The sequence below is a fragment of the Aedes aegypti genome, chromosome 3 (genome assembly GCF_002204515.2).
Source record: "Aedes aegypti strain LVP_AGWG chromosome 3, AaegL5.0 Primary Assembly, whole genome shotgun sequence".
Lineage (NCBI taxonomy): Eukaryota > Metazoa > Arthropoda > Insecta > Diptera > Culicidae > Aedes > Aedes aegypti.
Genome location: NC_035109.1, coordinates 407,353,546 through 407,380,619, shown reverse-complemented (window position 1 = coordinate 407,380,619; position 27,074 = coordinate 407,353,546). Strand labels below are relative to the sequence as shown.

Below are 27,074 nucleotides of genomic sequence, written 5' to 3'. Positions count from 1 at the left end.
ACATCGATCACGTAGTTTGGCAGTGCCCGGATATGGACGCCTCCAGAGCACAACTTATGGATACCCTTGTGGCCCGAGGTAGACAACCCTATGTTTCAGTTAGAGATGTGTTGGGCTCCCGCGATCTCGTCTACATGTTGTCGATTTACGATTATCTTCGCTTGTGTTGTATAAAAGTTTAATTCTCTTGTGTTCTCTTCCCCAGTTTTTTTTTTCTCTCTGTGTTATGTCCCATTTGTGTTGGATTGATGTTCCTGGCCATCCGGCAATCGAAAACCCACATGAAGTTGGTATACGCCATGATACGACAAACGAGCAACCATGAAATACCACCCGGATGTGCTGCAAAGAACCCTGTAACCCAATCCCAACCTAGCCCTTCCTAAAAATATTTGTGACCACTAACCTCGAGTTGCCACGAGTACCCTGGCTCCAACCCGGACTAAACTTGGTACTTAAGAAGTTAAACAATTGTAAAAAAGTACAAAAATGAATCTCGGCTCCGTAAAGCGTTAAACGCGATAGAGCCTTAAATAAATGAATTGGTAAAAAAAAAAAAAAAAAGAAATTGAACATGAACACGAGAGCAATCAAAGGATCATTTGAGAACGCTCACAGAACATGAGCGTTCAAAATGCGTCTCTGCCTAGCTGGTAGTGACTGAAATCAAGGATGAAAGGTTGATGGTGTTTGAAAATGTACCATCAGTACATTATTGGCAGCTTCTCAATTTCATCATGAAAGTCTAATCATTCGTGAAAATTACAATAAAAGAGAAGAAAATGTGTGTGCAGAGCGTGGGGTATTTTCGATTTGTTATGCGAGAAATAATCTAGTACAGCACAAAATCCACTCTGTAGCCGGTCTACTTACTTCGCAAGTCTACAGATTGTCACTTTGATGACACTGACATTCTGAGTTTTTGTTTTGATTTCACGTCCAGTTTGGCAGAGTGTTTATCGCGTTATTATCGTATTTTGTATCGCAAATTCTTCAAAAGAAAATGAGATTTCCTCCAACTTAGGTGGGCTTCCCGAGATACAAATCTAACGGTAAATCTTAGATTTCATCCCGGTCAAAATGATAGCAGTAAGTAGCGAGAGTTTTCCATGCCCGAGCTGTAATCGAAATCGTCGTTCGTCCAAAAGCCGCACTAATCACTGAAAGCGGCCAACAGTTGCTATGCGATTCTGCTTCCTGCCACGACTGACCGGAACAGTCCGGCTTCGGTGTTGCTGCTTGGTAACCATCCTGGCACTCATCACTTTATCCTACTATCTGATAGCAGATTTGATATTAACGGTAAGTTTTTTTTTTCTTTTGATTATCATGATTGCAGGGCTGGTATAGGATATACGAAACTTTGGAGACCGCATGTTTGAAACAAGAAACCAAACAGGATTTAGGGAATACTTAAGGTGAAGATTCATCGAAGCCACATCTCAAATGTTCAAGAGCATAAATCTGGAGAACCAGACACTTCTAAGATTTTCTTCGTGACATTACTTCGAGTGTTACTCTCATAATTTTTTCATTATTTTCTCTAGAAATTTCATAAATAAAATAGGCGGTTGCCTGAAATTTCTTTGAAATCTCATTCATTGAATGTTTCGCGGATTTCCTTTGAAATTCTTCCAACATTTTTCTTTAGAATACTTTATGAACAGTTCAACAAAGTATTTTGTTTTTTAAGGGTATCTCAGAAACTACTTCAGATTCCTACAAAGAATATTCCTAAAATTTCGAAAAAAAAAAATGTCTTCAGATCTCCAGAATTGTAAGGTACCGTGGGGCAAGTGGGTAATGGAATTCGCATAGTTGAGATTCTTCAAATTCTAGACTTTAAATTGAAACAAATGAGGTCGTGTATATTTTTTTGCTTGACTCTCACCAAATATAAGTACCTTGAAATTGATTTTTCTGTAAAATTTAAGAAAAAAATGCAGAAAAGGTTTTTGAAAAATGTCGTTGAAGTTTATGGTTTAAACAATTCAAAAACTAACAGTTATATTTACGATTTCTATTACCTTTAACATTTGTTAAGGCGTTCCAATGAACAATGACATAAGTAACATGCAAACAAAGAACATTTTATTCTTGTCACTTGAATTTTCTTCTGTTCAGTTATGTTTGCTGAAATGATTCGACAACATTTCCAATGTTAATTCTTACATAATGATACAGCAATTGCATTTCTGCTCTGTAGAATTTCCACCGCTCGTTATTTGTTTTTAAACAAAAATCGGATAACTTTTCGGAGAAATCAAACGGAATCCTTTAAAAAAAGTATTTAGAATCTTTCTTATGTGGAAAAACCTATACCCCATTTTTATATTTAAAACTAGCTTTACATACACATTCCTCCAGATTTCCGTGCGTTCCCTTATATTGGAACTTTCCAATCAACGTCTTCCTTTTAATCGGCTGTCCGAAGTAGACATATTAATATCGTAATGTTTGGCAACATCTTTTAGAGAAGTTCCATGATTTCTAAAAGCTTTTAACGCTTTGAGGATAGTGTTTCTTGAATTATCAGCACTTTCTGTTCTTCTATGATAATTGCGAACCATGTTTACTGATAGCTACCCAAAGAGAAAACACAAATTCGATCTCTAATGAGAAACTTTTCACTTGCCCCACGTGAAAATGAATGGTATTTCAATTTAGTTATTTTTAGGTCTACGTCGAATTAATTCTTAAACTTTTTCTATTGCAGTTTGAATTTGTCAGAGGGGACAACTTAGAAGTGGTAAAGAAAATTGTTTTCCGCAGCTTTTTTCCACTATTATATTAAAACAAGATTGCACGCCGTCAATTCAATACGGAGTGATAGCTAACAGGTAACAATCTTTTGCTCTATTATGCGATAATGGCTGAAACATCTCAGGAATCTCTTACCTATCGTAATGTTCTGAATGGCCTCAAAGGTTTACGCATGAATTTCGAACGTTAATTCTCATATTCAGTAAAATACACCAATTATTTTCACTTACCCCATTTACCCACTTGCCCCGTGGTACCTTAAACAATGATTCGTCCGTTGATTTTGGCATTATAGAATTGGGAGTTCCTCTAAGAATATTTCTAGAACTTCCCAAGGAAATAAATTTCAAAGTCTTCAATGGATTTCTCCAAAAATTCATCCACTGATGCTTCCTTAGATTTTTCTAGCAGTTCAAGATTTCCATTTAGGACTTCAAGAATAAAACCAATACGATATCTCCCGAAATTACCTTCCGAGTTTCATTTCTGGGATCTCCAATCTCCAAAAAATTCATCAAGTATCCACGGATTTTTGGGATTTCCTCAAAACTTGTTTGTTTTAAGATTTATTTTAGATTACAACCAAGAAATATGCTGAGTATACTTTTCTACAACGATTTCCTTCCCAGATTCCCAAGGAACTCTTCAAGAAATCTATTTGGCAATTCTTCAAGTTTTTTTTTTATAAATTGCCAAAAAAACCAGAAAACTGAAAACATTTGAAAAGTATTTCTGAAGGTTGTCCTAGAGTAATCTCTGATAATAGCCCATGAGAAATATCTGCAGAAGAGAACTCGTACAAGAATCTCTGATAAAACTTTGGATCCTCTAGAACAGGCCTGCCAAACTTCCGTTTGAACCGCGGGCAGGGTGTCCATCCATCCGGGAAATCCGGGAAAACCGGGAAAAACCCGGGAATTACGAATGACCGGGAAAAATACGGGAAATACCCGGGAATTTGAAGAACAACCCGGGAAAATATGCATTTCAAAAATAAGACTACCGGTTTGTTTAAATTTCAAGTACTATGAAGTAAAACTAGAATTTTTCCCAGGAGATGCACCACCGTCTGTTATTCGTACTTCGTACAATATGATTAATTTTTGGTGAGAGATAGTAAACGATTAGGATCTTTGAAACATTTCTAGAAGGGTACTTAAGGTGTCCTTGTCAGGTGCTTGGCGAGATACTTGTTAGATTTACATATTCATGGCAAATTTTCATGAGATCTTTGATGGAATCCTAATGGGAATCGAACCGATAATTGACCAATATTTTCAAATTCGTTCTGAGAGATCATTGAAGTTATTGTTGGCTGATTTTGCTCGAAATTCTTAGTAGATTTGTAGAGGTTGTCAAAAAGCTAAGCAAAAAAAATGGCATTTATTGGGAGATCGAATCGAGATGAGGCCTCTGACTAGATTTTGTATTGATTGTTGCAGATTGACAGCGAATTCTTTCAATAATCAGGGTGTCTACTACCTGGAAAAAGCCTTGAAAACCTGTAATTATCAGGGAATTTTATTCAACCTGGAAAAAACCTGGAATTCTCAGGGAATTTCAATTACTATCAGGGAAAATATAATGCATGGTAGAATATGTTCACTACAAAGAATTTTTGCGTCAAAATCCAGAGATTACCATTAACTTTCCAGAATACTCTCTTCAATAAAAAAAAATCGGCTGCGCCGCTATCATAACGTTACTTAAGCTATTCAGTGAGGATCTTTTCAGGCATGGAACTTATTCAACTTATCTAAACATCAAATATCTTCAGGTATATTTCCCTGACCTGGATCATGGGGATTGACGGTGCCAAAGTGAAGGTGCACCGTAAAATAATATCCGTCTGTATAACATATCACCTTTCCAATACTTTGGCACACCTCTAACGGATCATGATTTATCATGAAACGGATTCTGCATAATATCAGGTACTCTTCGAATGGAAGGACCGCCAGGGCTTAGTAGTTACTTATGCTCCACTGCTTGTTCTGAGAGGCGAATGACCGCTTTTGCGGTTAAAGCCTCGTTAAACCAAACAACCATCCACTGCTTGTTGTTCCAGTTTGTTAGATGAATTGTAGCATCCTTTGTACTAATCGGTATTGGTGAATAAACTTCGAAGCTAACGCATGATCCAACTTTTTATGAAGTGACTTGAAAGTGAGTATTCGGTGAGTTTCTGAGTAACAATCGTCGTTATAAAATTAATGATTGTGAGGGTGATAATAATACTTGAAGAGTTGCATAGTGATGATAAACTGTTGAAATTGCATTTGAAGTGATTGTGATGGTTACGTTAATACCACAAACATAATAGGCTAGGAGAAGTGGATGAACAAGGATGAATCTGTCATTCAAATACTTGTCAAATTTCATACAAAATCTACTTTTTCTCAGCGATAAGTTCATCCCTCATTCAAGCTAGATGAACCACTTCCCCTAGCCTATAATAACAGTATGCATTTTGCACTTATTTCTTCAAACAAAAACACTATTGCCTAGTTCTTTACATCTTTACAAAGACAGTGATTATGAGTGCAATAGAAGTGATCGAATTTATTTTTTGTTACGGTCGTTGTGATAATTCGTAGTTAGTTTAAATAGTAAAAACAAAAACAATTAAATAAAATTAAACATCCTCCAATTATTGGCAATAAAATAAATTGGTATTGAAGTGGCGTGATGTAATATTGGTGAAACTTGTAGCTGTGATAGCGGAAAGTGATATCGAAAGTTCATGACAGTGTCAAAAACAAAAGTGTAGACAGTAAAAATGTGGCAATTATGTGACAGTGAATGATAAAATAAAATGGGGAATGAGGACCTTTTAATAAAACTATTTCGTTCTTCACTTTAACCACTCTAGTAGCATTTCAGGCCATGATAGTAGGTAGTCTGAATTACTAGACTGCAAAACTACGGTAAGGGCTGATTGCTGTTAGGGTACTCAGTGACCATTTGAGCAACATTGCTTAAGAACGTCTGTGTGATGAACGCAAAGCAAATGCTGGGAAGGAGCTTAGAGCAGATTAAAAGTGCCAGTACTACCCCTATCGCTACTGACGAAAAAAAAACAAATATCTTCAGGTATATTTGATCAGTATAGGATTCACATATCTAGGGCTGGAAGCAGGTTTCTTTTTAAAGACTTGGTCTCTATTTTTATTCAAATCTCTAATATGTCTCTATTTATGATGAAAGGTCTCTGAGGGATATGTTTTCCCAATCTTGCTTGTAGTGAATTCTGATGCAAAATTCGACAAGGCCTCGAGAAACTTTCAGAGCCTGTTACGAGACTATTCAACTAATTCTTTCAGAAATTCTTCACATATTTCTAGAGAGTTCCAAGAATTTTACTTGTGTTTTCTCCAGATATTTCATCTGGAATACTTTCAGGGACTGATACATATGATTCTATCCAGGAATTCTTCAAGAGATTCCTCTACCAATTCTACCAGCAATTTTTCAAAGGATGCTTAAGGGAATGTCACCAGAATTTGATTCAGGACATCCTTGAGCGCGTCAACGTTACTACCTCCAGTCATTTCCTCAGGGATTACATTGAAGATTTTCCCAAAGACTATTCTAGGACTTCCTCGAGATATTTTTTTACTCACTCTTCAACCGAATTTTCCAGCTGTTATCCTATCTGATCTTCCAAAGATTCCTTGCGGTTGCGCTTACGCTTGATTAGCCGCCCGTGGATGCTACTCCAGTATAGCCAGATCATCTGCACAAGGAACCAACCGAATAACTGCTTGGGACTAACAGGCATCCTCAGTGTATAAGTGCTGGCGATCTTCTATTTTTAGGCGACAATGGTACCTGCCACGTCAAAATGCAGACCAATGTGGGGAAGGGGGAGGAAATGATGTTGCACTTATACTGGCCTTTGTAGACCGTGGGGTCCGACTTAGGGTTACCATATTTGCTCTCACAGAAAAGAGTACATTTTTTGAAATGATGAAAACAATAAAATATGTTCCAGTCAAAAGTATATCAATGCTCTCTGCACACTCAAGATGTTTTGTATTTTGATTATAAAATCAATAAACTGCAGAATAGGGAACTATTTTGGGTATAATTTGAATATAAATTCAAAAATAATTGGATTTTGAGATAACAACAATTATGTAAAGGTATGTACAGCCTAGTGTAGGGTAATTTGTTGTAAAACGAAGTTCGTAGTTAAAATTCTTCCTACAGGTAAGTTTGAAATTAACCTTATACTGTTGTTTAGAACGAAAATTTGGTTTACATTGTTTAAAAATAACATTTCAAAAGAGTTTAAAAGTTATGAATGTTATTGCAAAAATCATTGAAAAACTGGTATTTCTTTTAATTTTACCTAAGTTTCATATATGTCTGTTAATGAATTGTCCAAATGTACTCTACTACGTCTGAACATGGTAAATCATATAAATAATTCTGCTCTCTTGTGTTGACCCCAAGGATGACCCCCAAAACCCTTCTTGTTTGCACCACTGATCTGGTTTCTTCAACAGGTTATTATATAAAAAAAAATCCTTCAATTATCGTCAGTAATATCTGAAAAAGAGTACACTTGAGCCCGTTTAGCAAAAAAGAATAGTACGCAAATTTTTAAGGCAAAAAAGAGTACATGTACTCTAAAAAGAGTACGTCTGGTAACTCCGACTGCATCTACGCCAGTTTATGCGGGAGTGTTTGGGTTGGGGGAAAGGCATGGTAGAGAGCTTTGCTTTTGTGGATAGCAAACTGCCTATGTATCAGGCGTAAGGAAAGGCATGCGTGTGGAAGAATGGAAGCGTTAGGGAAACGGTTTCTTGTCCGTCTCTGGTTCTAGCGTTTGCTATGAGCGAATAGTTTGAGTGTGATAGATTTAGAATGGAAGATAAAAGCAAATGAGAGATATACAACTACAAAGTACGAGGAAAGGGACGGGCCTGGGATTGAACCCATGACCTTCTGCTTATGAAGCAAAAGCGGTAGCCAGCAGACCATCAACCCCGCCTTCTATCAGATCTTCCAAAGATTCCCACAGAATATCTTCCAAAAAGCCCGCAAAGGTTAATTCATAAGCTTTTAATGAAATACGATCAGGGATTTTTTTTAAGAATTTGTACGCCATTATGTCCACATTCACTTCAAAGAATTGTTACAAATATTCCTCGAGAAATTAATCAGTAAATCTATTAGGAACATTTCATATTCGACCTGTGTTTCGTGGTTCAGTTTCTCTTTTATTTATTTTTGGAATTTCCTCTGCATTTCATGCAAGAATTACAGTTGTTCCAAACATTCCTCAATTAATCTAATACAAAAATACCAATAATTTTCAATAATCTTAGCAATTACTCTTAAGTTTTGTTTCTCTGAAAATCCTTATTTATCAAGAATGACTTAAGAACTTATACAAGTTTTTTTAGAGTTTACTCTAATATTTGCTTTAGAAATTCGACACGAAAACTCTTGGAAGAATGTTTGTAAAAATCTGTGGAAATTTCATTGAGAAATCTCTTAAAGTTACTGGAGGAGTTACTGTTACTGGAATTTCCTGGATTTCCTGTTACTATAATTTTCAAAGAAATCTAAAGAAATCTTAGAAGCTAACTCTGGAGTAATTTTAGAAGATATCGTTAGAGAAATTCCTAGTCAAAATCTTAAAGAAATTCTAAAGGACAATTATGTAGGATATCCTGAGAAATCCCTGGAGGCATTTCAGGTTGAATGTTGCAAAATGTTTAAAACGGGAGCCTTGGACGATGTTCTAGGAAACCGATGGGAAAACCATCGAAAAAAACCTTGAGGACTAGAGATTTTCTTGAAAAATATCTGAAATTATATATGAAGTAATTCCTGATGGAATATTCGAGGTAATTTCTGTAATTATTTTTGGGCATGCTTCATGAACAATTTCTAAAATTAGGTTATTGGGAAATATTGAATTTCGGAAAAACTGATTCTGGAAAAGTAATCTGGAATTTAAACAACTTTCAATATTATTTTTACAATCACGATTCAATCAGAGCTTCTGAAAGTTTTCGAATAAAAATGCAAACAATTAATCATTTATCTAAATTACCACATTTGTAAATGTTATACAGGTCGGATTCGATTAACTGGGAACTTTATTATCCATGTTTTAAAAACGACGATGGCCAGAACAAACAAAATAAAAAAAAAAACACCATCATTATTAAACACAATTCATATGAATAATTGGATTAAGCTTTAATATTGTTAGCACATTGCTTTAAAATGTCTAGAAGAATGAATACACTTTAAAATGTTTTTAAACTTGTCATTAGTTTGTTTTGGTCATATAAAATTAGAGTATTTTTTTAACCTAAAACTAATTTCTAAAACCTGGAAATATCAGGGAATTTCATTTCGGTAATCGAGTAGACACCCTGATAATCCAAAACAAATTTCATGGCTAGGTCTTTGATTAATGAATAATAACGAGGCCCTTTAGGTATTCTTGGTCAGATTTTTGTTAAGTTTTTACAAGATTTTTGATATCTTGATCAAATCTTTTGAAGATTACTTGGAAGATGCAATCTTGGTTTTGGGTTTGGCCAGCTTCATAGGAGAACAATTATATGTATTTGGCAATATCGTTTCTGTAAAAAAGATGTTTTCTTGGATCCAACATGAGTTTCATCAGATTAACAATGTCTCCATGAACCAGGCATAAGCCATATCTAACGCATAATTCCTAAGACATTTTTAGAAGGTAATTGGTTGACGATTTGTGTATATTATTCCAAAATCTTATTCCATGAACTTCTTATGAATTCGAGGAGAAACGGTATTTTAGATATTTCAACAAATATTTTATATATTTTGTCCAAAACTCTTCTAAAATTTAAACCGTTTTTTTTTTCATTTTATTAAAAATAATTCATAAATAAGTTACATAAAGTCCTCCAAATTTGTTCATTGTATGAAAAAAATAAAATAAAAACGAAAGTATCATGTTGCAGGATCCTTTTGCAATCTGTTTTTTAAATTTCTTGAACATCCGGGAAAAATCCGGGAATTGAAAAACTGATTTTGAATGGACACCCTGCGCGGGTCAAATCTTAGAAACTGTGTTTGGTGCCACCAAAATCCATTTTCATAAAATAGAACAAAAATCAGACAATAAAAAAAAGCTTCTTTTGGAGCAAACGAAGAAATTTATTTGCATCCTACAGAGGAATTTTTGAGAATTTCGTTCCTTAGTCCAGCTTTTTGAAGATCTAGCCCTGGACTCTACAAAAATGGAATTCAGGATTTTATAACAAACCTACTCAGAATTTTGTCACCAATTCGCATACGATTGTGCCTCTGAAAATCCTTCTGGAATTCTGTCAGAATCATGTGCTGGATTCTTTGAGAATACTGCTCAAGAATTTACACAGTACTGTAAAGGTTAAACTAACATTATATAATAATCCTTTCAAGTTTTTGAATGAACCTTGTATATAGGATTCTGTGAGACTCTTTACAATAACAATACTAAATCTTGGTAACATTTTCAATTTGGTAAGGAGTTGCTGTGGATTTCAAATTTTTTTTTCTGGTGTAAGCTCTTAAATTTCTTTCCCGTTCGTCAAGGTAAAAAGATCTAAAATTCTACCTGGAAACAAATTCTTTGAAAATTTGTATTTCAACAAAATTTTTAACGAATTTTTTTGTTTAAAATATTCAGTACATTATGTAGATTTGTTTCTAGCCATATCGACTGTAAATTCCATCGGTTTTTTTTTTTAAATATCTTTCAAAAGTTCTCTGACAAGTTCCACTTAAAAATAAAACAATGTAGGGTAAATCGCCAAATGTTGAACGGTTAAGATAGACGTTTTTTTGTTATTTGATTTTCATGGAAATTTTGATAGAAAGGTTGCTAAAAAAGCATTCAACACCGTAGACGATTGTTTAACATTATTTCTGTAACATTTTTAGCACGGTAATGTCCATTTTTAATTGAAAAAATATATATTTAATAAGATAGTTCTATACCCAATTGTTGAACACATACATAACCCATCTTATCCTATTGTTGAACGATTATCGCTAAATGTTGACCGTTTTACTCCCGCATTCATTCAACTTGCAAGTTCGCGCTCCTCGTCGGTTGTGAGGCCAGGGTTAGGTCCGCGAAGCACTTTCCCTGACCACTCTGGGCTGAAACGGAAGTGAATCGTCCCCTACGACACTCCATAGACTTAAGCGGCTTCTCCTAATGTACATTATTTTCGACATTACAGCATCAATTGCGAGATTGAGGTTATACTCCGGATAAATCGGCTGCCGATGCGTAATTTCAATCATGAGGTGATATGAATAAAACCGAGCATTTGCTCATGCTCAAGCTGATTCGAGCAAAGTAAAGTCTTTGAGCGTTTACTCAAAACGGTATGAATAAAACCATACTTTACTCAGAGTAAGTTCGAATTTCGAACTTAGCTTTTACTCTGTCAAAAATGTTGTTTATGTTTTGACTATCAGAGTTTTGAGAGGAAATAGAATGCCCGCGGTGCTAGATAGATAGTTTTTTTGCCGATTTTTTTCTGTTTGCTGCCCGGAGAAACTCAACCATCGTGTTCCAAGGAACGGTATATACACAGAACCCCCAAGTTATGATTCTGCTGCAGTGTACGTACACGCGTGGTGGTAATTCGTCCGTCCGTAACGGTAAGTGTTTTGCACTTGTGTTATCTAGCAATTTAGTTATTTGTGTTCCTCCCAATTAGCCCTCATCGGTGGACAGGCAGTTATCGAAACAACAGGTGCCCATACTATCCAGCGGAATCGGTGCCCAAGAACAAACATAAATATATGCACCAAAGGACCATCGGAGTCCCTGCGAGTCGATTACAAGCGTTGAAAAACAGTAGCTCCGTCGTCAAAACCCAAACCAGCTGCAATTGTTGAAGAAAACTCTATTTGTTTCTATTTGTTGAATAGACTTTTCGCACACTCAACGGCAAGTTACCAAACTAGCGGTCAATTCGGTTGCCATAAATGGGTCCGACATACCACCACAGGCGACCGGTGAAGAAGGCACGGAACAAGGCAGCGACATCGAAGTTAACCGCTCCAGTGTGATGAGTGAACATGTCGGTTGGAATATGCTACGGCCACTCTAGGCCGTTACTAAATATATTTGAATAAATTGTGGTACGAACTTAAGATAGGTGATTTTCTTAACACGTATTATTTTTATTCTTATTTATTTTATTTAGGTGGCTTATAGACCTTGGTGAGTTTGCCGCTTAGTTCACTTAGGAAGTCATATTGATGAAATAATTTTGTCAAAAGAAACTTCTCTGAGAATTCTTGGAGTTTCTCAAAAATGGTTTCTGCCAAAACAATCACCGGACGGCCGATTTTGCGAAAATTAATTGAAGAAATACTCAGATTTATAAGACATTTTTCATTTTCATTTTCATTTTGCAGCGTTTGGTGGGGCAATGAGAGCGCAAGTCAGTCCAAAGCCGGGGGCAGGGATAGGTAATGGCCGTAATAGTCTATGCGGACCACTTGAACACCATCGGAAATGATAGGAAGGGTTGGGGTAGGGTATAGGAAATTGGAGAAGACTTGACACAGTAATGCGATTAATGCTGCAAAATGTAAATGTGCTGAGAGCAATTTAATTTAAGTTTTGAAGTTTAGTTTGATTTATTAAAATTTCAAACAATTGTACAAGTAAGAAAGAATGAGCTGATCGCTTTATATAAATTTAATAAACAACAAAGTAATAACAATATGAGAGTGATGCTAAGAACTGCTGATGACACGATGCGACGCTTTAGGAGCTTTTGATAATGATTGAGCATTACTATAAAGAACGCAATTCAATCGATGGTGACAACTTTACAAACTTTATCTGTTTTTATCATGTACAGATATAAAATTATAATTCGGTTCACTGATTGGCGGTGCTGATTTATATAAAAATATTTGATATTATTAAAATGAAATGTGTTACTTACTCATGTTGTTAATACTTCCCTGACCAGAATTATTCTGTTTTGAGCATCCTTTTCGAAGCCATTCTATCCAGTTATCCATTGACTGCTTACAATTCTGAAATTATTCTTATTGTGCATGCTCATGCATTATATTAGTAATGATCATAATCATGCAACAGATAAGAAGGTGAGAAAGAGAGAATATAGGAACAGTGATGAGTAATGAATAATTATGTAGTTTTGTTAGAATAATAAACAATTAAACAGCACTAATGAATAGCTTAAAAAATGACATTACAGCATAGCTGAGCCTTTCGGATCATAAGACCGATGTATAAAAATAATTTGTTTCGAAATTGTCCGCGTGGTCTTCTAGTGCCCCTATTAGATCAGAATCAGTCATAGACATACATACCGAATGTTCGCCATGACCCTATGACCAATATTTGTATATGTATAGCCTTAGCTGATGTGGCTTTTCTAATAGGTAGTTCTTTCACTCATTGATTGTCTTCAAAACCTTGTCAAGTATAGAAAATTGATTGTATTTCATTTATGACTACATGAAGCTACATTGTACTTATTGAGTATTAGGTATTATTTTGTGTTTTTATCACTATTGATATTATCAAGGCCAGAATTCCCAGTGAGTGAAGAATTTTATAGTACTAGAACACCATAGAAGATCGCTAAGCATTACCTAATCATGGAACGGCTTTTTGCTCTATTATTTTAAGTAGATGCTATTGATCTCCCTTTGCTCCTATCCGCAACCCGGTGCACGCGCCCTGTTGGTTTTCGAAAACCTCGTAGAAGATTACAAACCGTCAATGGCATTCCCAATTATTACCCCACATTGCACATTCAAGGGTCTGACTGTGCTCCTAACCCACCCTCAGTTTGTAATCTTCTCGCCAGTTTGAAATTATATTTTCCCGAAGTGAAAGTAATTTTGATGAGTGATAGCCGTACTATGCAGTAGTTTAACCAGAATCTTTAGGTCAGAAGACAAAATCTAAATTTTGTAATAAAAAGGTTGCCATTGCTTTGAAATTTACCCAACATCTAATCAAAGCTACTAACAACAGCGATCAATTATCAAAATTCATCTCTCCCTGGAAAATATAATCCCAAGCCCAGGGACTCAGATTTATAAGACATTTTTTCAGCTAAACCTTCTAGTTATTTGGTTCACTTCGGTAGGGATTTTTTTTTATTAAAAAAAAAACTACAGCGCTCATATTGTCCACAATTAACAATGAGAGTGCTTCTCATTGTAAAGTTCAAGATAATTCATGTGGAAAATACATACCAAAGTGAATCATAGCACTTCACAAGTAACTCTTTGTCCAAGTTTTCTAAAAAGAGACGGAATTCTTTGAAGGAATCGTCCACTAATCTTTAAGGTAGTTCTTCTAGAGATTCTCTCTATAAATTCGAGTTTTTTTTTTTAAATATTATAGGTATATGATGGGGCCTTCCTTAGCCGAGTGGTTAGAGTCCGTGGCCACTAAGCAAAGCCATGCTGAAGGTGTCTGGGTTTGATTCTCGGTCGGTCCAGGACCGGGAAAGGTAATGTCAAGAAGAAGAGGAGAAGAAGAAGGTATATGATATCCGTTTTTATATACTTATAGGTATTCCAGAAAACAGCTCGAAGATTTACTATCATCGAAATTGTTATACTGTGCATTGCGCGATTATTTATCTTGACGGCGATCTTGAAAACTTCTTAAAATGCTTGTAGATCGCCGCAGGTACTTATTGTTTTGGAGTCTTCTGCGCGATTATTCCTGATTATCCAAGGCATGATCGCGCAGAAGACATCGAAACGATTTAAAGTACCTGCGGCGATCTACAAGCGTTTTTTTAAGATAGTCGGCGCACATAATAAATATTTGAAGAGAAATTTCTCAGAAAGTACATCCAGCAGCTCTAAGGATAAATAAATAAAATAAATGCCCTAAAATACGCTAAATTTATGTCATTGATTGTTTCCAGCATTCTTTAAAAAAATCTATATTAATTTTGTAAATATTAATTTAAAAAATCCATTTAACGCACCTTAATCATTTTCGAGGGAATAATTCCAGAGCTCATGAAGCGATTACTCTTAGGAAATTTTCAGGAAATTTGAGCATTGATATTTTTAGATATTTTCCACCGAAGAAAAAAGAATACTAAAATTTGTCGAAGGATTTCTAAAGAAGCTCCTTTGATGGTATAACCTCAGTTTTATAATTATATAATAATGATCCTTGCTATGCTTTTAAGAATACCTCAATGGGTTGCTCCAGAAAGTTTTTTCCTCCGCGAATTTTTCTAGCGTTTGTCCAAGCAAGTTTTTTTTTCAAAAGCTTTCTTTTACTGTTCTAATTTGAATTACAGACAGCTTCAAATTCCGAACACTCTACTTTGTTTAGGGAACATTTTACACGAAATGTTTTAATACTTCCCGTAGAAAAGTTTCCACTTTCGAAGTTTGATTTAATTACAATTATATCTTGTATAAACTATTTTAATTAATCCGAAATTCGAATCGCGATGTCTGGAATATAAACCAAAGTGAGGATGCGGATCCTACAAAATGATTTTTTTTTCTATTTGATTTTTTGATAAGTTATATTCCATTGTCCAGTGTCCATAATATAAAGCAAAACGGTAGATAGATCTATTTTTGTTTTTCAACAAACATTTCAAGAAATTCCTCATAATTTTTGAAGATTGTACTAGGGATGTTTCATAAAGTTCTGCTAATAAATAAAAAATAAAATAAACCTAAAGTATGTTTCTGTAATTCTTTCTAAACTTACCTGATAAAGCGTGTTTAATGTATTTTGGACAATGCGTTATGCGTATATAATTTGGCCACTTACATTTGATTTTTCCGTTAATGGACAAATTATATAAGCGTAACTGTCTGTCCAAAATATTTTGATCACCCATAACGTCAAAAATTCCTTTAACATTTTCGAAATAGTTACTCAAAAAATTTCTTTTGAAATCCAGAGTATCGATAGAATGTAAAAAATCGAGAATCTATTGAATTTCTTCAATATTTTTTGAGAATACATAGAAGAATTCAAGTAGCTTATCTGAAATGCTGTTTTCTTTTAGGTGTTTGTTCAACCTTGGAGGTGGTATTATTGATTGGAAAGATTTTTATAGATAATTCCTGAATGTATTTCAATATGAATTCTTAGATAAATTCCCCAGGAAACAAAACTTTGGGAAAATTCATATCGGACCCACATAAATATGAACAAAAATAAATTTCCTATGAACAATCATTATTGGAAGGAGTCTAAGAAAACAAAAACTCGTGGAGAAATTTCTTGAAGGGATTCAGGACGAAATGGTTGAAAGATTTGTTTTACATATATGTATGTGATATGATTAGTGGAATGCAGAGGTGAAAAGGTACATGAAAACTGTCAAATCATTCTTAGAAAGATTTTTGGTTTAATCTGTGGAATAATCGTTGTTAGAGATCTGAGATGATTTTATTAAATAATTTCTTGTGATTTTTAAGAAATATATGTGATGAAACATGTTAAGAAATCTATGGAAGAATTTTTGAAGGGGAACTGAAATTGAATCTATTCCCGAAAAATGTTTAAGAATCTCAAAAGGAATTTGTAGAAAAAATCCCTCTTAAATTCCTTAAAGCAATCATTCGCAAAATTTCTTCGGCCATGCCTAGATCTGAACCAAATTCTGGGCGAAGTTTAATCCATAATAAAGACTCTTTATTGAAGAGAATGATCTTATGGAGCATCCAATAAGGATTCATTCACAAAATTTATAACACCCGCCCAATCCCTTGTAATGCATTTTGTATTAAAATTCTCCAAATTTCGTATGAGCTGTAATATCATAAGGGGCCGTCCATTAATTACGGAAGACAATTTTGACAATTCCTGAAAATTGAAAATATTGTGTATGTATGTATGTATGAGAAATCTTAAACTCTTCCTCATTCCATAAACCTTTATGGAATTAATGGACGGGCTCTAAAGCGTTGTTTGTAGCGTGGTTATATAAGAAGGGATGCGCGTTTTGCCCAAAAACCATGATGGGCCATACAAATTTTAAAATGTGTGAATGGAAAAAAGACCACGAGGAGGGGTGGGAGGTTGGCTCTTGAAATCGGAAAAAATATCACGTGGTTTATGAACACCCCCTAACGACACTCAACCATCCCCTACAGCGTTACGAAATATGAAAATGGGCCCTAACTACATCATGCAAAAATTAATATTTTCGACACTTCCTCACCTCCACCCTCGATCACACTTCTCAAAAAATACTGTTTTCGACACCCCCCCTTTGCTCCCCATAAATTAGTGAAAACATTTTTGATTCAGTATCCGAGTGCATCCGTTTTTGTAATTTTTAATTAAACTTTCACAATTGAAGTTTTCAACTGAGCATGGTCAGTAGGTGACTCAGGATTTTCTGAGCATTTACTTAGCTTTTACCGCTTTATTCATACGAATATGGATGTTCGAAAAGTAAATGCTCAAGTACTCAGTTTTATCATATCAACTTGAGTAAATGCTCAGGAAAATTATCTGACAGGTGGATTTGAGTAAAGTAAAAGCTTTTGCTCAGTTTATTCATACGACCTATGGTGTAAACAAACAAACGGTGATGGCATTGATGCCATAGTGAAGATAGTGAAATTCGAAAAAAAAAGAATCAGAATGGCTATGGGAATGGGATGCAATTAATTATACTTTTCTGAATCGCCTTTTTCACCATTGCACCATACACCATAATAGGATTTTTTATAATAATTATTCAACAGATATTTAAAGCAAAAAACAATACTATATTGTGTAATGTAATATTCCATTTCAATATAGGTGTTTGGTACGAAAATAAAAAATCTGGCAATACTGTTGATGAAACCAAGCCTTTCATGTTATGCTAGTGTTCAACAAATGGAAAATGTACGTGAAACGAAAGTGCAATTGCAAATGATTTTATGTAATTAATAGATACGAGTAAATTGTACGGATGTTTAGAAAATAACTAAAGTAGACTTTTACTGATATCGTGAATAGGTGCTTAACCCAATATACGTAGTATGCTTTACCACACAGCTTATTTCATAGCAGCCCCAGCTTAAGTTATTTTTTAAGAGAATTGAAGTTTTCGTTCCACCTACCGATAAAAATTTTCAATAAATAGGGGAACTTACGTATTCTCGGCAGTCTAAGCCGATGTCGCGCTTCTTTTGTAATTTTCTCGGACATCAGCAGCCAAATTACGTGTTTGTGTGTTTACATTCATCCGTTGCTCAATCCTCTATCGATTCACACCGACAGACTTGTTAAAATTTTTCTGGAAACGTTTCTATTCGCGTCTACGAAGGTAATTACCACAGTTGACCCTATGCGTGAAGCTCCGATTATTTTACATGGCAAAGCATAGGAAGTCAATTTTCAAATGCTTCTAAAAAATTCAAAACACTTCTTAATTAAATTCTGTTAAGTGTACGGAGTTAGACTATTGATCAACTATAGAATCAGTAGTATATTGAGAAAAAATATAAAACTCAAAATTATATGCCCATAATGTAGCCCATCAAAAGTATATCAACATATACTGAAAAGATGTTAAATAACTATTGTAGTTAATTTTATATGAGCATTTAAAATTTCGCTTCCTATACCTTGCCGGGTAAAATTTTCGACGCTTCACGCATCGAGCAAACTTTTCCCAGATGGCAGCACCGTACCTTCGTCCACTCGAATAACGCTGCGAACATCTCTTGTCAGTGTTACTATTGTCGGCAGCCTAATTCTCTTCAGCAACTTTCCCATAAGCGCTGCAGGCGAATCTGTTCGGCAGCTCCAAATCAATCGCATTTTGAGGCGTGTTCATTTGAATTGATGACATCTCTGGCAAAATTGTTTGTTCCGTCTCGCAAATCTCGTCAGCGGGAAGCTGACAGAGCAAAGAATCATCTGAATATTTCCATTGGTGTGTTTTGACAGAAAAATACTGTGTATTTGGCGTTTGAAATTTGGTTGCCGATAATAGTCGAATGGCGCCGAAGCCGTAAGTCTCCCTATTTCGTTTCAGAAATTGATGTGCTAATTAAATTTATTGTGTCCAATAGTACAGCTAACTTACAAAATAATCTGTATGATTTATTGAAACTGTTTGAAAATGGTTCAATTTCCTGTTTTAACATGGTTTGTACAGATCGTTCAACATTTGGGTAGCGTTCAACAATTAGCGAATTACCCTACATATTTTCTTGCAGGAGTTTACTCAATAATTTAATGTGCTCTTAACATACACTCAAAATAATCCAAACGTCATTGTTACGTGAAAACATACGTGGTTTTTTTCCATCGCACTTATCACGTAGCTCTTACGTTAATCATAGGTAGCCCAGAATGAACGCATGAACTTTTGAACTTCGTCCATTCCACCGGCGCTACAAGTAAGAGCTACGTGGATTTTCCGGTAGCCTTTACGAAGCGTTTCAATAGGACCTAGATGGTTTTGCATTAAATTTAATTTTAATAAAGACCAATCTTATTTCTAATAGGCTTTGGAAGAAAACTAATTCTTAATTGGAAAATGTAAACAAATCTAAAAGATTGTGATATTTTTATGTTCAATCTGAGCATTAAATCTTGTTTCCCAAATGTTGTATGTTCTGTTTTGTTGCAGCCTTTGCGTGCTATAATTGATAGAGGTTATAAATCAGGTATAATATATGAAGTAATGCAGGGATTCTTCGGTATTCAAAGCATATTTACCTTGAAATCAATCTTAAACAGGGTTTAAAGTTCAGCAGCTTCTGAAGTTCTGCAAAAATCAAGCGGGCGCCATCTTAGGATTTGCGCTCAACACCGAATGTACGTACAATATGCAGATGTCAAAATGAACTTAGGCACCTACGTGAATTTCACGTAAGTGCGATAGGTAACCTCAGTAACAATTACCGATTCACTATTTGATGGTTATGAATGGCTTAGTGATCTTTATCTTAGTCAGGTGAAGTGAAGGCAAAATGAATTTGGAATGATCTACGTGATTTTTCACGTAGCAATGACGTTTGGATTTTTTTGAGTGTATGCTACACTCAAGGCTACGTGAAAACATACGTAGTTTTTTCCCATCGCACTTTTCAGGTAACAGCTACGTGAATGGTGAGTGCCGGAACTCAATTCCGCGAAGCTCGAGGTGACTAAGATTTCACGTAACAGCTACGTTATTGTTTTGATAGCTTTCATAGGTATGCAATAGTGGTTTGGATTTATATTGGGTTTTCATTTCGTTTTTCAGAAATTCAGGAAAATAAAGCAAAGAGATTTGAAACATAATAGAATAGCACACGTTTATTGATTTGATTCGGTTTGCGATTAATTCATTCTGAAATATTTTATTGTCTTAGCGGAATGTTATTTTTTTTGCCGGCTGCCTGAAATCCGAGCTGAAATCAATGGAATGTTAGTAAACCAAAAAAAATATACTATAGAAGAACTTACCTTCATTTTTAAACCATATCAATTCGATTTTATCACTTCTTTTAACTAAAAACAAAATGCACGAAACTGAAATGTTACAATTTCTACTCGATGTTAACACCTGTACCAACTGTCAGAGGAAAACTTTTGTTTACAAAATTTGAGTGGCAATGAGCCAATCGACAAGCATTTCGCGAAAGACTATTGATACTATAAATAAACTATTGTTTTCTCTTTTGATTGCCGGCATTCAAAAGATCAAATTGAGAACACTTAAACAACAAATGTTTATGGTCTATCGCCAGCTTTCTAGGAATCCTGACAATATACCTTCCCCAATCTCCAACTCCGTAGCACTTATGAGTGTGTCGCTGAGTCGGTGGCATCTCATTAAGTAAGTGCTACATCAACATTTCCTTCCCCAATCCCAAGTTACGGTAAAGATGGGCGTGGCCGGGATTAGTGATATTCATGCTTTTAGTATTTTTGTTTATAATTTGAACAAGGTATACTCCCCTGCCTTGTTCTTGAAAGTAGTCAGAATGAGATTATTAAAAAGAAACATGAATGTTGCTAGTATCCAATCTACGAAGGATACCGTAACTACGCTAACGCTAACGCTAAATCCAAAGATGTCGTCAAAACGGCCGCGTTTCAAAGGCCAAAGATATAGTAAGCCAACGAAGCTGAGATTCTTTTACTAAGCTTCCTGTTAGAGCATAAGACTAAAATAAAAATTGCACTACTGTCTGTTGCTTCCTTTGTGAGATTTGTGCCTTTGAATCTTCTGCACAAAATTGAAGTTGCATTTTGAGATTATTCCACTTAAAATAAAGACCTGCTACCAGCCTTGCGATTGAATGCGGTACATTATAAAAACTCTCTTTACAGCACACATCCAACACCAAATGCGCAAAATGCTACGAACCCATCGACGTGGTTTACACGTGGGTCAATGGAAGCGACCAGCGATTCCTGGATCAGCTGAAACTCTACTCTCTGGTTAGGGACAAAGCTCGCTACGACGACAAAAACGAACTCAAATACTCGTTGCGTTCGCTTGAGAAGTTTGCGCCCTGGGTCAGAAAAGTCTACATTGTAACCAACGGGCAGATTCCATTTTGGCTCAATCTGGACAATCCGAGGGTGCAAATTGTCCAGCATGCTGATATAGCGGATGAGGACGCCGTGCTGCCAACGTTTTCCAGCGCGACCATTGAGACGTTCATTCACAAAATTCCGGGACTTTCGAAGAACTTTCTATATCTGAATGATGATATATTTCTGGGCGCTGCGCTGTTCCCAGATGATCTGATTACGCTTTCCGAGGGGGTGAAGGTTTTCACAGCTTGGCAGGTTCCGGACTGTGCGCCAGATTGCCCTTGGATGTTTGTCGGCGATGGATCCTGCGATAGCCATTGCTATGTGGAGGAGTGCCAATTCGATGGCGGAGATTGTGACCATCCGGACTATCAGAACCATATGCACGAGATGGAAGACTACAACATGTCCCCGGAGGAAGGCGAAGATACGTTTATCGATGTGCCGAAGACGTTTCCCAAAAATGGGAAAAAGTCGGATAACATAAGGGACATCTATGAGATGTTTAAACGATCCAATGGTTCTTCCACAAAGCAGCTGGTCGAAAAGTTCAACAAGGAAAAGCTTAAAAGCAATAAGTCGAGCGCAAAGAAAGGTTCCGCTCAGGATCATGACCGGGAGCTGAAAAGCGAAGAGAAGATGTCCAATTCGCAGGATATCTTTGCGCATTCGCTGATTCATACGAACAAGATGTTCAACCAGGTGTACGGGTTCAAAAACAGGAAAGTCCTAGCTCACGTTGGATTCCTGCTAAACGTGAACATCATAGAGGCTATGCTGATTCGATTCAGGAGGGAATTTTCCGTTACCAAAAGCCATCGATTTCGGGAGAAGAACGATCTCCAGTACGCCTTCACGTACTACCATTTTCTGATGAGCGAAAGCAGGAACAAGAGCGTTTCGGAGATATTCGATGATTTCGATACGGATGGGTCTGGGTAGGTATTAAGCGACGACGACGCTTTGAACATGTCCTCAATAGTGTAGTACTTATTTTCTAGCACTTGGTCAGATCGCGAGATTCGAACACTGCTCACGAAAATCTACAACCTGCCGCTGGATTGGTCGGCAGTGCGGTACTTTGAGGAGGTCGTTACCAATTGCTCCCTGCAGCAGAATAACTTCGTGCCGCTGGAGCACCAGGAAGAGCAGAGGCTAGTTTACCCAACCCTGGTGTATGAACGATACGAAGACTCTACTATTGTAAGTATTAACTTAGATTTGATTTGTGGACATAGGGCGTTTAGCCGAGTGGTCAAGGTGAAGATGAATCGAAGCCAAAGTTCAAATTTTCAAGAGCACGGATCTGGAGAACCAAACATCCGTTTGAGCTGAAAACCTAATCGATTGGTCACCACCAGCTAGTGACCAATCGATTAAGTTTTCAGCTTGAACAGATGTTCGGTTCTCCAGATCCGTGCTGTTGACAATTTGAACTTTGGCTTCGATTCATCTTCACCTTAATGTCCGCGGCTGCAAAGCAAAGCCATGCTGAAGGTGTCTGGGTTCGATTCCCGGTCGGTCCAGGATCTTTTCGTAAGGGAAATTTCCTTGACTTCCCTGGGCATAGAGTATCATCATCAGTACGTTCCACACGATATACGAATGCGAAAATGCCAACTTTGGCAAAGAAAGTTCTCAGTTAATAACTGTGGAAGTGCTCATTAGAACACTACGCTGAGTAGCCGGCTCTGTCCCAGTGGGGACGTTAATGCCAACATAGTTTAAAAAGTCGAAACTATCAATTTATCTATTTCAGGATTGGTAGCAGATCTCTTTTTTTAAAGGCTTGTTTTTTTTTCCTTAGCTTGCTTGCAGAGAATTCTGATGCAAAATTCTGCAGGTATCAGAGAAACCTTCAGAGATTGTTACGAAACTACTAAACTGATTCTTCAAGGAAAGCTCTAGGAATTATCCTAGTATTTTCTCCAGAGATTTCATCTGGAATACTTTCAGGGACTTCTACAGGCAGAAATTCTTCTAGAGATTTCTCTACCAATTCTCCCATATATTTTTCGATTATCTTGAGAAATTCATCCAGGAAATTCTCGAGCACTTCATCGTTACTCCTGCAGTTTGCTCAGGGATTACTTTGAAAATGTTCCCAAACACTATCCTAGGACTTCCTTCAGATATTTTTCCACTAATCCATCAACCGAATTTTCTAGTTGTTACTCTAGGTTTTAGGAGATCTTCTAAAGATTTTGACATAATTTCTTCCAAGAAAACCCGCAAAGGCTGATTCTAGAGTTTTTGAAAATAAGAAAAATGTTCAGGGACTTTTTTCTTCCAAGAAACTTGACAAGAATTTTTACGTCATTTTGTCCAGGGTATCTTCAAAGAATTTCCCCAAAATTCCTCGAGGTATTATTCAAATTCGACCGTGTTTCATAATTGAATTTCTTGAGATTTTTTTCTATGAATTTCTCCAGAATTCCATTCAAGGTTTACAGCTGCAGTTCTTCTCAAATGAAAAACAAAAAAATCTAATGGAATTTAAAAAAAAAGTTTATTTAAGGTTTCATACTGATCTATGTTTTTCAAGGAATTTCTTCAGAAAATCCTACATGACATTATCCAGAGTTTCGATCGATTCGTTTGTTTTTTCAATCATCCTAACAATTTAACTAAGAACTCTTCTAAAATATTTTAAGGCTCTATGAGTTCTTCTAGTAACCCTCATTTATCAAGGGTGACCATCAGAGGTCAATTCAAAATTTACTTTATAAAATACCTCAATTTTTTAAAATAACTTCGACTCGCATTTACAAAAAAAATCTGGAATCTTGAAAAACTATTGAATCAAATTTATTTTGTCATTAAGTTTTACTTATCTGTATTTTTATTTCCCTAGTGCAGTCACCCCACAGTTATGGATCAACTAAGGGTCATTTTTAGAACAAAATATGATTAAATAACATGGTGACGCTGTACAAATTAAAATTACCTTCCTGACCCTGCAGAATATAGTTGTTTTCGAGAATACAGCTCAAAATTCTCGGTTATTTACCAAATAGTGTCGATTTCAAAAGAAATTTCAAACGATGTCCACCCCACAGATGTGGATCAGTAGGAGGCGAGGATCCTTATTGTCTGCTCAACGATAGCTCAAAACGCGGAGGAATGGAGTTTTTACTTCGGACCGAAAATGAAACGTGACCGTCGTGAACAATGCTTTTTTATTAACTGACTTTTTCTCGATACAGTGGTGCCAAGATTATTTTACCTTACTACACTGAGGCAAATGTTGATACTAATAACAGTGATTTATTTTAACATTATCCTCAGGTGTTCAAAAACAAATCAAATCATTCACTTATTATGGATCAAATCGACTCATATTATGGATCAAAACACTATAACAGCAACTTATTTGCGAAATAAACGAATGGTGTGTTAGTGAAAGCATACGTTTTGACGTTTCTTTCGGAATCGTCTTATCTTTGATTCATAACTGTGGTATGGGTTTCAATGCCCCACAGATATGAATCTACGCTTCTGGGAATACGGTTGACATTTTATTTGCTACGGACGGAAAATATTTACTTAAGTATATTATGATTGATTACGGTACTGTACAGATTTATGGTTCACGTAGGTAAAATGTGTTCTGCGTAATTGCACCTGTATTTGATGAGATATTCCCGTTTTAGTCCAACTCTGATCCATATCTGTGTGCTATCCATAACTGTGGGGTGACTGTAACAGGGCTCATAGCAGATCTCTTTAGAGCGTGGGCACTATTTCAATGCTAGTATATTTAAAAGAAAGGCTTGTAAAGTTTTTTTTCGACCATCCTTTTCCAATATTAGCTCTAGAGCCTCTTTGATTTTCATCGAATTTGTTGAGGCAAATCGACTTAGATAGTTCCTCCAAGGAGTATTGCGGGAAATTCTTAAAGAAACGTTCCAACATTCCAAAGATCATCCAAAGATATCTGGAAAATCTCCAGGGATTTGAACAAAAAATTCTCCAGTATTTCTCAATAAATTCATCCAAAGATTACTCATAAAGTTCCTCCAGCAATTTTCTCAGGAGATTTCTCCAGTATTCCATTCCAATCAGAGATTTATATAAATTGCTACACCAATTATTCTAGTAATTCCTATACAGCTTTCTCCAGTGGTTCTTTGTGAGGCTTTTCAATAATTTCTCTAGAAATCCAGGACTGCGTTCGTTTAATTTTCAAGTAATTATTCCAGTCACTATTTAGAGAATCATCCGAGGCTTCATTAGTTCTTTCAGAAATCTTTTCATTTTCCTGCAGGAGTTTGTCAAGAAGATGCATTACCGTTATTATATTCAAATAAATTTATCGATGAATCACTCGATTTTTGGAAAAATAAATCATTGAGGATTTCTATTGGTAGTTTCTGGACAACTACTTGAAATAATTCGTAAAATGATATCTGTAGAGGAATGTAAGAGGAGAGTTGTCAGGAGTTAGGTATGCTTTGAGGAATGCTTGAAGAAATCCTGTGGGAATTCTTCGGAAAAAAGAGATAGTAGTGGTATTATTGGAAGAAAACCTAGAAAAATCTCAGAGAAAATCGTATTCGGAAACACGGACTTTTTACACAACCATTCGGAGTGATGGTTTTCGAATATATTTTCTTCTTTTCTTTCTGGAGTTACGTCCCAACTGAAACAGAACCTGTTTCCTCAATATTCTTACGAGCACTCGCACACTTATTAACTGAGAGCTTTCTTTGTCAATTGACCTCGTATATAGTGTGCCAATCACGAACATACTCTATGACCTGGGAAGTCGAGAAAATGATTTCATATTATGCCAAAATAATCCTTATATTTCACATAGTTCCAAATTATACCAAATGTCCAATATGCCAAATGATCCAGACCTTGATAAGTAAGTTTTTTAATCTTCCTTTCCAGCCCACGGTCACGAAAAGTCTGGTATTGGCATGCCGCGAGCTGACGGACATGATGAAGATGAATTTCGCCCAAACTCCACTGTACAAATATCACGTTAATCAAAAGACGGGAATCTACAGCAACTTCAAGATGCTGACTTCAAACATCACGCAGGTCGTCGATGCTTTGGATGAGCTGCGCAAGAATCCCAAGAAGTTCAATTGCATCAATGACAACCTCTCGGAAGACAGTTCCGAGGAGAATCAACTGATCTCAGCTCTCCTGGAAGATTTCTACCTCTCGCTCTTTCCGGTCCGAAGCCAGTTTGAGTTGGAAAACAACTATCGCAATAGATTTCAATACTACGACGATTATCGGGCTTGGTTTGCCCGGAAGACAATGGTCCGAAACGGAGTATACGCTTTTTGCCTGCTAGCTTTCTTCATTTGCGTTAAAATTCTCTGCTTCCGACATAAAGGCAAATTCGCCCGAACTCTGGTGTTCCTTAGCAGTCGAACCGATTACAGTACCATATGACGACGATTGCGCAATTGATTGGAGAAATAAGTTATAGTTTCGTTTTACAATTATTTATTTGAACACGAAAAGATAAAACCTTACACTGAAATAAACTCTTCAATGAACAAACAATTTCTCACAAAAGACTACTATCAATGTACAAAACGTTTCAAACAAATAACACCGAAAAAAACACATACCTCCTAGGCTCCGGTGGATGCCGTCGAAAGTCCCCCAGTCGAGCTGCCCAGCCTGACTTGGTATTGAACGCGTCGTCTGGCGTTAAGTTTCTTGTAGGCGAAGAAACCCCCGACTGCGCACGCCAAAACGGTCGCGCTGATTGAAATGGCCAATATCGCAGTGTTGCTTATAA

The 27,074-nt window shown here is 36.2% G+C and overlaps 2 protein-coding genes across 4 annotated transcripts in view; one reads left to right on the top strand and one right to left on the bottom strand.

The window, feature by feature from the left end:
- The first annotated feature begins 912 nt into the window (after positions 1 to 912).
- Positions 913 to 26,833, top strand: LOC5569134 (N-acetylglucosamine-1-phosphotransferase subunits alpha/beta). The gene is made up of 4 exons (XM_001652688.2): positions 913 to 1,302; positions 21,098 to 22,245; positions 22,309 to 22,510; positions 26,204 to 26,833. The coding sequence occupies exons 1-4, from the start codon at positions 1,183 to 1,185 to the stop codon at positions 26,717 to 26,719; spliced, it is 1,986 nt and encodes a 661-aa protein (XP_001652738.2). The 5' UTR covers positions 913 to 1,182; the 3' UTR covers positions 26,720 to 26,833.
- The window catches only part of LOC5569133, a 93,799-nt gene continuing 93,481 nt past the window's right edge, over positions 26,757 to 27,074 (bottom strand). For all 3 annotated transcript variants that reach the window (XM_021855989.1, XM_021855988.1, XM_021855987.1), the window contains exon 5: positions 26,757 to 27,074. In XM_021855989.1, coding sequence (XP_021711681.1) covers positions 26,905 to 27,074 — 170 coding nt within the window. In that variant the 3' untranslated portion in view covers positions 26,757 to 26,904.

Excerpts from the sequence above, each read along its gene's own strand:
- LOC5569134 (XM_001652688.2), top strand. The coding sequence starts at position 1,183 with ATGCGATTCTGCTTCCTGCCACGACTGACCGGAACAGTCCGGCTTCGG. Across the intron at positions 22,246-22,308 it reads TTCGATACGGATGGGTCTGG|CACTTGGTCAGATCGCGAGA; the intron begins GTAGGTATTAAG and ends CTTATTTTCTAG. Across the intron at positions 22,511-26,203 it reads GATACGAAGACTCTACTATT|CCCACGGTCACGAAAAGTCT; the intron begins GTAAGTATTAAC and ends CTTCCTTTCCAG.